Source organism: Limulus polyphemus, unplaced genomic scaffold (assembly GCF_000517525.1).
Source record: "Limulus polyphemus unplaced genomic scaffold, Limulus_polyphemus-2.1.2 Scaffold512, whole genome shotgun sequence".
Classification (NCBI taxonomy): Eukaryota; Metazoa; Arthropoda; class Merostomata; order Xiphosura; family Limulidae; genus Limulus; species Limulus polyphemus.
Window position 1 is genome coordinate 379,769 of NW_013666122.1, and position 11,868 is coordinate 391,636.

Consider the following 11,868-nt stretch of genomic DNA (forward strand, 5'->3'; position numbering starts at 1 on the left):
AGTCATCGCAACTTGAAACTAGACATTGGTCAATCTTTGTGGAAGAGCACAATAACCTGCTGAGGAAACTCTGTGGTTCATTGACCGAAAAACATCACTAAGACGCCCGAAATACTGGTTAAATTTAGGGCTCTGGGCAAGTCATCGCAACTTGAAACTAGACATTGGTCAATCTTTGTGGAAGAGAACATTAACCTGTTGAGGAAACTCTGTGGTTCGTTGACCGAAAAATATCGCTAGGACGCCCGATGTACTGGTTAAATTTAGGGCTCTGGGCAAGTCATTGAATTTGAAACTAGACATTGGTCAATCTTTGTGGCAGAGAACATTAACCTGCCGAGGAAACTCTGTGATTAATTGACCGAAAAACATCACTAAGACGCCCGAAATACTGGTTAAATTTAGGGCTCTGGGCAAGTCATCGCAACTTGAAACTAGACATAGGTTAATCTTTGTGGAAGAGAACATTAACCTGTTGAGGAAACTCTGTGGTTCGTTGACCGAAAAACAACGCTAGGACGTCCGAAATATATTCAATTAAAGGTACTTTGCTCCTAATGAGCGTCTGTTTGTGTAACTTTCACTTTTTTTTTGTCATTTTACTTTTATTGTTGAATGTTTCATTTCTCACGCGTACTTCAAATGAGAAGCAGCAAAGATATGTAGCTGCTAAACCATTTTTTAAAAATGTCTGTTAATACGAACTACTTCCGGTGTCATTGTTTCACAGACAACTGTCTAATTGGCTCTTGTATAAAATTGCACCTACACATACCAATGATACGCTGAGTAAGCATAAAATCCGAACTTGGTGTTTATTTATAATCGAGACAAATCCAAGTCAGACATGTTGATATTCACGTGATTTTATTTAAAGGAGATGCGTATACATTGGTTGCTGTATTCTAATTCAGAAATCTGTTAATTATTTCATATACGCCTATTTTTTTATTTTCTTTTTTTACATTATTCGATTAATTGATATGGATCAATTTATATGAAACGGTCTATAAGTAAATTTTATTTTTTACATTATTCCATTAATTGATATGGATTTATTTATATGAAATGATCTATAAGTAAATTTTATTTGTTACGTTATTCCATTAATTAATTTGATCAATTTATATGAAACGGTGTATAAGTAAAACACGTCACACGATCCGAATCAGGAAAAACATGTAGATAAGTGCTAATAATAGACAACAGAAACAAGAAATGTTTTATGTGGAATGCATTTAATTGAAGAAAACTCTTATTAAGTTTATTCGGAGTGGGATACGAAAGAAGGAACAAAGTTAATCCAAGCTAGTACTTTGTAGATTGAATTTTTAAACTGACCATTTTTCATTTGAAGTTATTATATACATAAGATTTCTATTTATGTATTACGATTATTTTGCTTGGGAATGGCGATAAAATGAGATATCGTCCTCTGTTGGCTCAGCTGCAGGCTTCAAGGCCTATAAGAATAATAAAATTTTGTGTTCGATCCCTGCGACAGTCCAAATTTAAATGCTACACACACACGCAAAAATCATCCTGTTTTCAACCGTTGTTTACTCATTCCTCATACTCTCACCACTGTTGTTACTCCGATGTGGCTCTGCTCACCCTTAAAACTGGTATTAAACTGTATCGAAGCGGACTTCCATGTCCAACTACCAACAAAACTACGTATTCTCATTAATATCAATCCCAACTGATAAGGAGAGCTAAATAAAGTTTCTCATACTCTCCTCGTATCGCTGCTTCGTCAGCAAAATAAAAAGGGGTGGAAATCAGAGTTAAATTTTTCGACTTTTACGAGCTTTTAATCTCTGGTTAAAATTCCTTTTTTTTATGTAGTAGTTTGACTGTCACACTAAGCACAAGGACCCCCCCCCCCCTCAACTTTGTTTTTCTTGTAGTCATAAATTTGATGTGTGTGTGTTTATTGTATCTTAGCCATTAAGATATAACGCATTTGATATGCAGAATGGAATTGTTTTTACAAGAAAAATATATTTTGTTGTGTAGTCATGTTTCCCTGTTTCTGAACACTATTTATCAACTGGTAAATTCGAGTGTATGTGCAAGTAATGATGTGCACGTGATATTCTCACATGGAAATTTGTTAAGAGTAGAAATTTGGGCCCATTTTGATCCAGGGGCCAAGATATGATGGAAATCGGAGGAAAATGTGAGCGAAATTAACGTGTAAATAAGTATTTTAATGACAAACTTACATGACCTTCTATTTCCTATACCACCTCTGGATGCAGTTTTTGGAAAACAACCAGTCTTGTCTTTTCGTCTTTTTTTTTTACTCCATCTACCAAATCAGTTTTAGAATCTGCTTATAGTAGTGAGGCATGGTATTTGACCATAAATTCAATTCAATGTGAGGAAATCGTACCTATCGAAGTTGATGTTGGAAACTCCATGTCTACAGTACTTTTAGTGGAGTGAAAATAGGGATTTGTAGTTTGAGAAAATAATGTAAGCCCTATTTCCTGACTAGTTTGTTTTACTTTTTTAAAAAGAGTCCCTAGTTGTAGGCTTGAAAATATAATCGTTGCATTTTGATTCAACTTGTTTATGTTCTTCTTTGACGATTTCTATTTTCCTTTTTAAACAAACAACTTATAAATATTTTGTGTCCTTATAATGTTTCGGAATTTTTTATTCTATTCTGTTATTATATTTTGTTTTTCTTATTATCAGCCGTGATAAGGCTGCTATAATATCTTGTTTTTTAAGTGTTTTTTTTATGTCCATTTATGGAGAATACACTTTAAGCTACATACTTGCATATGCATTCAGTTGAATGTTACATGTTTTTCAACAGTTTCCTGCTGCATTGGCTTTTATTCCATCCAACCATTATGTACTGAGCCAGGTGGTTTTGTCCTGAGGTTTCGTATAAACGTGCATTTAACAAAGGAAGCCACTCACAACAACATCGCATATATTATGCATTTACAAGCAAAAGAGCCCGTCCCCAGTGACGGGAAAATTTTTAAGTTAATATATCAATTTAAATTATTACATGGACTTTAAAAAGGTTAATTGGTTTCACTCAAAGCCATGAAAAATAATTGTTGACCATTTCAGTCATGCTAGAGCCGTTCAACGACAACATACGGTAAATTCACATTTTTATAATTTAAGTTATATCACATTTTGAAATGTGAATGATAATGTGTTTTATTCCTAACAATGTAGAATATCCTGCTTGCAAAATAAAATTGGGCATCAACATTATTCACGCCTGTTCTCCCGTCATTTCAAAATTGAATGTTACGTTTTGCCTGCGTGCGCAGTTTTTCAAATGCAGCGCGGGAAGCGGCCGCCGTAAATGGGAGGGAGACAAACGACCTCTCGGACAGGCACCGCGGTTCGCAATATATATAAGGTAACCACGTAAATCAACTTTCAATGAAAAATAATTAACTTTTAAGTAGGTCATGGACATTCGCAAAGCTTCATATAGTATATCTGTCTAGGTTTTGGGGCAAAATACTCAGCCAATTTTGCTGTAGGCTTGTGAAACAAAAATAAATATGAATAATAATAATAATAAAACACGCACTCACACTTTCAGCGAAGTGCAAAAATTGGTAAAATAAATTACCACTCATAAGAGTAGATAAATCTACTATAGTATTCGTCTACTGTTTGAAATGGTCATTTACTGAAATGGTCGCAGAAAACCACGTAGAGACAGCAAGACAGCGAACTCGAGAAATGGTGAATCGTCAACATGGCAGTTTCCAATTAATGTGCTGTAAGTTGCACACATTATTTTCCAATTAATGTGCATTAATAAAACACCAGATTTTTTCAATGGAGGAAAATGAATGACTTAAAGAAATTTCAAGGCGTAAAAACGAAGTCGCTTGAATTAATTTTAAGTCTATCTTATGACATAATCAATACTGCATTCATTACTGTTGTACAGATGTCAGTAGAATATTCTTAGCCGTTTTTTTCTGTAGTGGTTTGTAAAACTATAATTAATAATAAGACTGGAGACAGCTATAAATATACACATTGTTCAAACTAGTATAACGGTGCTTAAATATCTTTGTATTTCTGCGATGTTTAACTGGCTTCAAAGAGCTTATGTTGGTAGGAAGAACTTTGAAAACTTAAAAAGTGGAAATCTCGACTTTCAAGAATCAACTTAAAAATAGCCCGACAACCTTCGCAGGAGTTTGTTTAGTAGCTGTGCATAAAATCTGTCGCAGTATTTCTAGCCGTTTTAGCTCTAGGCTTTGGTGCTTGAATGGCTTCGAATAATAATTTGGCCAGTAGCAATGAAAAAACTGATAAAATCTCTCCTCTTTAAAGAATCAACATTAAAAAAATAGCCCTATGACCTGTGCAGGAGTTGTTTTTAGTAGGTTTGCCCAGGTTTGAATAAAATATTCATAGACGTTTTTTCTGTACCCTTGTGAAACAAGAATAATATGAATAATAATAATATGAAGAACAAATGAATAAATTTTCAACTTTGTCTAACAATCGAAAAACCAACTTTTTTGCTATTATAAAGCAGCCTTAGCTATTGAGATAGAAGGTCTTGAATGTTGTTTCAAGAACAGGTCTGTTTTTGCCCGTATGTTCTATTAGAATTTTTGTGAAATTCCTAGGCGATCCCTATTATGAACCACTGTCGTGGGTTAAGATAATTTTTAGTCTTTTAGTGCAAATCGTACCCACAACGTTCGTGTGTTTTCTTAAACCATTCCCCACAAAGGTCTTAATTGTGTATGTCGAATATTATCATCAGATTTGAAAATTTACACCAGTGAGGAGCTCTATGTCAATAGGTAAGTGACGTGGAAGTGCACTTAAAAATTGAGTAAATGATATTGAAACAAAAGGACCTACTGACTGTTGCTCAGTGACTAATGTACCTATGCTTTTTTTTGGCGGGGGGGGGGGGGTAGAAGCACTATACCTCCTAATTCTCCTGAGTTGTAAAGATGACATTTGGCAGAGTATGTGATGTTCAAGTCTATGATTTATGTGTTGTACTTTTTTTAGAACAACATTAAACACTATTATAAATGTTCACGTAATTCAGTTTGGAGCATTATGAAGTTGATGAGTAGTCATCACACGCTTATTTTTTCTGTTTCAGGGATTTGTTAACTCCGGGTATGCAGTAAATGGGATGTCACATGTAAGTAACTGATTACTCTTTGCTATTATTATTTGCTGTAGATGTGAAATTTGTAACTTAAACGTTTAAGTAAATACATCATTAAAAATAAGAAATCATAAAGGATTTTAAAGCGAAAAGTTTAACGTATCGAGCTTCAGATTACGTTGTTATTAACATCATTTAGTATAAGATACCGCTAAGCCTAATGACAGTTGCTTGAATGTAGCCGGAAGATGCTTTATCAAAATCTTAACTCTTAGACATCCTGTGATGTTTCTCACAGTAAAGGTTCTGTAAATCGATCCAAAACGCTTTATGGGAGTTACTTTTTTTCATAGTTTCTAATACTTGTGAAGTAAGTAGTCCGTGCACTGGATAAATAAGATCAGACGAGGCTAAACATATAAAAATGGAATTACGTGTGAGCTATTCTAGGTTAAGTATAACGAGAGTATTCACACATAATAATTATGAACTGTTGAGAATCATAGCCTATATTGTAAATTGCGACAGACCAGACCCTTTACTAAGGCACGATGCTACTAAAACGAATTTTATATTACTGGTTTTCAGTTAGTGCTTGGGTCAATTAGCATCGAAATCAGTTTTTATTTTTATAACTTTATACATACTGCTTGGAAGTTGTTAATAAAAAATCAACTGTTAAAAGTTCAAAGCGTTGCCGTCCTTACACTTGTTGCTTGGCATGACCTGGTGGTTAGGGCGCTCGATTCGCAACCTACGAGTCGCGGGTTCGAATGCTCTTACCGAATATTCTTGCCATTTCAATTGTGGGGACGTTTTAATGTGACGATCAATCACACTTTTCGCTGGTAAACGGTGGCCCACGTGTTGGCAATGGGAGGTGTTACCAGCTGCATTCCCTCTAGTCTATCACTCAAAATTAGGAACAGCTAGCGCAGATAGCCTTCGAATAGCTTTACACGAAATTCAACAAAATAAACAGACTTTAAATTGCCTAAGTGAAATGAATAGAAGTCTCTGGAAGTAGCGTCCAGTTAAGACAGTTGACACATCATTGATGTTTTTTTGACTCGAGTGTGAAGTTAGCGGTTATTGTTATATGTTATTATATTGTTAGGTTTCTGAAGTGAGGAGCTTTTCATGTCTGTTAAAATTGTATAATTCTTAAACATTCTTAACGTAGACACACATTTTAATCATCATGTTTAAACTAAAATTAAGAGTCTACATTATTAGAAGTAAACCTGCTCATACGGGAATATCAATGTTTAATGTGTGAAATAAAACCAATGCTGAGCAAGAGTACACTGTCCTGCTTGCCTGGTTTTAGAACTTATTTTAATCTCTGGAGTTCACGCTTTACGTGTAAATAAATATATTTCGAATAAAAAAAAAAACAATCATGTGATCGTAACGGTTTTCATGCATTGTTCACGAGATTAATTGAATGAGACTAACCGACCAACTTACTCCTGTGATACTTAATTTGAAGATTAAGGATTAAGATAAAACGTTTGGCACGATCTACGATGGTGTCCACACGTGAATAGCATGACTTGATACCGATCACGTTTGGAGAAATTGCTATCGTGCACATTCATGGGAAATGTCACGTGATTTGAGAGCAGCACACCCATCATGACGTAATATATTTTGAGTGGTTTAATTCTGTAAATATTCAAAACTCGGAGCCATGTTCCATTATACGTATGTGCTCAATTTTGATGATCATGATTATCGGTTCTAATCAAGCCCCTTGGAATGTTTTTTTTTTTACTTTGGTGTAAAAGTTTATATAAACGCCATTTGTTCATTATATGCTAAACATTTGATATTGCATGAAATAATCAAATACCAGTTCATGGGTATTTTTCTGGCATTACCGAAGCCGCCGTACCGGTCACAACTTTGGGTCTGCCATATTTTTATGTCTTTGGTAAATGTATGGTTAAGCTTGGCTGGTAGTGGCCCAGTTGTTAGCGTGCCGGGCTGTGAAGCCGAGGATCCATGTTTCGTGGCCTTTTACGCAAAATCGCGCTCAGCACATTGGAGCCGTTGCTACGTTTTAAGGTCAACGGTTAAATTCCATTATTAGATTAGAGTAGCCTAAGAGTTGGCGTTGGGTGCTTTTGGCTAGCTTCCTTCCTTCTAGTCTAAGTTCAGAACTAGGAACGGCTAGCGTAGACAACCGTTGTGTAGCTTGTCGCATATGTTGTAAGATTTTAAATCTTAATATTTACAAAAACAACAAACAGAAAATGCAGTATTCTTAAGGGCCACATGATATGGCGGTGGTGGTTGGAGCCAAATAAAAAGTGGCTAATGATGTATTCACAATCAGTGCTGTTAGGGTGAAATTAGATTTTTATGCATTATAAGCACCCACTCACACATTTCCAGTGTAAGATACTTTAATTAAACAGTAGTCTGCGCAGTGACGACATTCACATATTTAAAAGTTATTTATTGTAGTTGGATGACTCCACCTGGGTAACTTAAGCATGTCCAAAAAAAGTTCTTGGTTCCTTTCTCTAAACTCACGTTATACTAGGCAAGAAATTAAGGTTTGTCCAAACCAGTACATTTCAGACTTGTGTTCAAAAGTTTTCTAATAAGGGATAGCCATCTTTAGATCGAAAATTTTAAAAAAATAACTAAGTACTCGTTAAAAAATAAACTGATGAGGACTGACACGTTATAATATAAATGTACATATGTATATAAGTAGGCAGATTTTGTTAAACAAGACCGATGTCTGTAGGTTTACTTTCTTCTTAGAATTCTTCTCAAGAAGTCGATAAGCCGTCTTAACGTTGTTAGAACAACGGGTAAAAGTTGTAGATAGTGATGTATATAAGTATGTGTGTAAATAAAAAAATTATTAATCGTTATTAAATGTTTAGATTATTTTGTTTGTTTGTTTTAAATTATTCACAAAGCTACACAGTGGGCTAGCTGTGCTCTGCCCACCACGATATCGAAACCCGGTTTCTAGCGTTGTAAGTCCGCATACATACCGCTGTGCCACTGGGTGGCGATTATTTTGTTTTCAAAATTTTTATCTTTAAATAAAAACATACATACATACCGGTTTTGTATCTAAGAATTCTATCAAGTTTCTAAAATAAAACGCATTTTATAACATAAACATAAGAATGACAAGACTTCCCGATTTTTTTTTTTACTTTAAAGCTTTGTATATGTTTTATACTCCCTTTGGTTGTTACACTATGTAACATTTAATGCGGTTATAAATTTATTAATAATTATCGTAAATAATCTCGTATTTTTGTTTTTACCAGAAAGGAAATATTAAAAAACGAATCTTGTAAAACGTGATTTTTTCCATAATACAATTAATAATGTGTTTATTAACAGGTAATGTGTGATTATTTGCATTTTTACAACAGATTTTTGTACATTTATATACTTCTTTTAAATTTCATGGATGCCTCTCTAACCAGAATTATTAGGGACTTTATTGAAGTTATATAAACAAACTGTCTATCGGAGTTGTGCATGAGAAGGATCTGTTAATTAATGAGAAGTCACTGAGAAGCTAAACTTGAACGCCGTATTAGTATCAGTTATAGTTCACAATATGATGATGTAATAATAATTTGGAAGGTGTAGTGGTTCTAAAATTTTCGTACAATATGCTGATTAAAATTATTAGTCTGAGGGAACTTAAATATAAATCTTTTTTTTTTTTTTCTGTCGCTTTCTAAACGTTCCTGTACGATCTCGGATCTCGCACGCATCTTCCCTTTGTTCTCTAAGGAATGACTCGTTGTCGGTGGAAAATATCTCCGTTGCTAGGTAACGACCGCACTATCCGATTGAGTTGGCCCACGTGGTACACCCCGAGTTCGTGTTGTGGCCCTTCTAGGCTGTTTGTGTTCTGCTTTGCTGGAGAAATCATGATGTTTTTTTTTTATTATCAATTTACTATATAGTGAATCAGGTTATTTTGTCGGTAGATCGTTTGAAGGTGGATATAATACGTTATTAATTTATTATTAAATATATGTAGATTTTGATAATGAACGCTTTATTTCGAAGTACAGGAATGAATGAACTGCTAAACTTGGAATGGTAGTGAACGCCTTAGTGTGTTAAAAAAATCGTAGAACATCTAATGTAATGGAAGCGGCCATAGTTGGATCTCGTGGTACCACGCCGACAAGCTCGACCCAACTACTCATGCGTGATTCACGGTCTTTGACCTATCTGCGCAACCACCGGAGCGTATGTGGTAAAAGAGTAGTGTTCTCTTCTTGGTCAGTGGCTTTTAAAAGTTTTTGAACATGGCCAGACGACTGTAAAGGTCACCGAATGTCAAAAAGATCGTGTAGAAGTGGTCATTTATCTGTAGCTTATCTGATAATCTGTTCTTGTATTGTTAGTGTGTAACATTACACAGTTCATTTGTGAGTAAATGTTATTAACACGTAGCCGTTGATGTTTGTGTTTATATAGATAAATAGATGTAGTAACAAAATAGTTTAAAATACGTCGACATTTCAATTTTTCTTTGATATCCCATTTTAAGCTGTTCTGTAAAATACCATCTGAATTTCAGAGATATATATATATATACAGGGTAAGACAAACGTTACTATACAGTTGATATAGTTTGTATTATGCTATTGATACTAAATAAAATATTACGAAGACAATTGAAACCAATTACGTTATTACAATTGGACTTGTCATAAGACATTAGTATTAGGCCTATTACATTTTTAAACACTACTTCAAGAATTGGAAGAGCGTACAACCACATTATATTTGTCATACATACAATAACAGTATTCCTACCACGTTACTTAATACATCAGTCTAACTGTGAATATGCAATGCCATAAAACAAAGCAAAATCACGTGATGACCAAAAAGCATTGATTGATCAGTTGGATAGTGTTGCTGTCGACATTTTCGGCCGTAATCCCAATAATTTCATGAAGTTTACCAGCCTAGGATATTTAGGCTAGTTTATTCCGAAATCTATGTACCTAGCTAACAATGTAAAAAATAATCCTCGTTACACACACAAATACATATATATATATTGCTGGAGTTATCTGCGATAGAAAAGTCCGTCTTTCTCCTAACTGTCGTAACTACCACAAACTCGGGCTCTACTTACATTGAAGTCCACTTGTTGAGCCATCCGAACCCCCGGCCGTGGCCCGCTGGATACCGTGGTGACATGAACACCTAGAAGTAGAACATGTACATCTTAAGTTATGAACAGTTCAACTGTGCTGTTTATAAGACAACAATTAATATATATATGTAAAATACACAAAATATATGCTGTGTGTAAGACAACAGTTAATACATATGAAATACACAAAATATGACTATGAACTATCTTTCTTTGTATTATATTTATGATTTTAATGAGAAATACAGTTGTTATGGCGTGTACACCTTTTACAGGTTGGCGAAGCATGATTACAGTTACACATGTCGTAAGACACTAGTATTAGGCCTATTACATTTTTAAACACTACATCAACAATTAGAAGAACGTATAATAACAGTATTACAATATTTGTCACATCCATTGCCAATGACGTGTTTCGCTCAGGGCTCTTTCTTCAGTTCATGCTCACATTTGCTTTCTACTTACACCATTCCTAATATTTCCATCAATCTGTCCACACAGTTACTTACACCGTTCCTAATATTTCCATCAATCTGTCCACACAGTTACTTACACCGTTCCTAATATTTCCATCAATCTGTCCACACAGTTACTTACACTATTCCTAATATTTCCATCAGTCTGTCCACACAGTTACTTACACTATTCCTAATATTTCCATCAGTCTGTCCGTACAGTTACTTACACCATTCCTAATATTTCCATCAGTCTGTCCGTACAGTTACTTGTACCATTCCTAATATTTCCATCAATCCGTCCGTACAGTTACTTACACCGTTCCTAACATTTCCATCAATCCTTCCGTACAGTTACTTACACCATTCCTAATATTTCCATCAATCTGTCCACACAGTTACTTACACCGTTCCTAACATTTCCATCAATCCGTTCGTACAGTTACTTACACCATTCCTAATATTTCCACCAGTCTGTCCATACAGTTACTTATACCATTCCTAACATTTCCATCAAACTGCCCGCACAGTTACTTACTTACACCGTTCCTAACATTCCATCAATCTGTCCACACAGTTACTTGTACCATTCCTAACGTTTCCATCAATCTGTCCGCACAGTTATTTACACCATTCTTAACATTTCCATCAAACTGCCCGCACAGTTACTTACATACACCGTTTCTAACATTTCCATCAAACTGTCCATACAGTTGCTTATACCATTCCTAACATTTCCATCAAACTGCCCGCACAGTTATTTACACCATTCTTAACATTTCCATCAAACTGCCCGCACAGTTACTTATACAATTCCTAACATTTCCATCAAACTGTCCGTACAGTTACTTGTACCATTCCTAACATTCCATCAAACTGCCCGCACAGTTATTTACACCATTCTTAACATTTCCATCAAACTGCCCGCACAGTTACTTACTTACACCGTTCCTAACATTCCATCAATCTGTCCACACAGTTACTTGTACCATTCCTAACGTTTCCATCAATCTGTCCGCACAGTTATTTACACCATTCTTAACATTTCCATCAAACTGCCCGCACAGTTACTTACACCATTCTTAACATTTCCATCAAAC

At 35.0% G+C, this 11,868-nt stretch overlaps 1 protein-coding gene across 4 annotated transcripts in view; it reads left to right on the forward strand.

The window, feature by feature from the left end:
• Nucleotides 1–11,868, forward strand: part of LOC106458771 (single-stranded DNA-binding protein 3-like) — a 170,248-nt gene that overhangs the window by 19,843 nt on the left and 138,537 nt on the right. For all 4 annotated transcript variants that reach the window (XM_022385104.1, XM_022385103.1, XM_022385102.1 and 1 more), the window contains exon 2: nucleotides 5,132–5,173. In XM_022385104.1, the coding sequence (XP_022240812.1) occupies nucleotides 5,165–5,173 (9 nt within the window). In that variant the 5' untranslated portion in view covers nucleotides 5,132–5,164. The remainder of the gene's footprint in view (nucleotides 1–5,131; nucleotides 5,174–11,868) is intronic.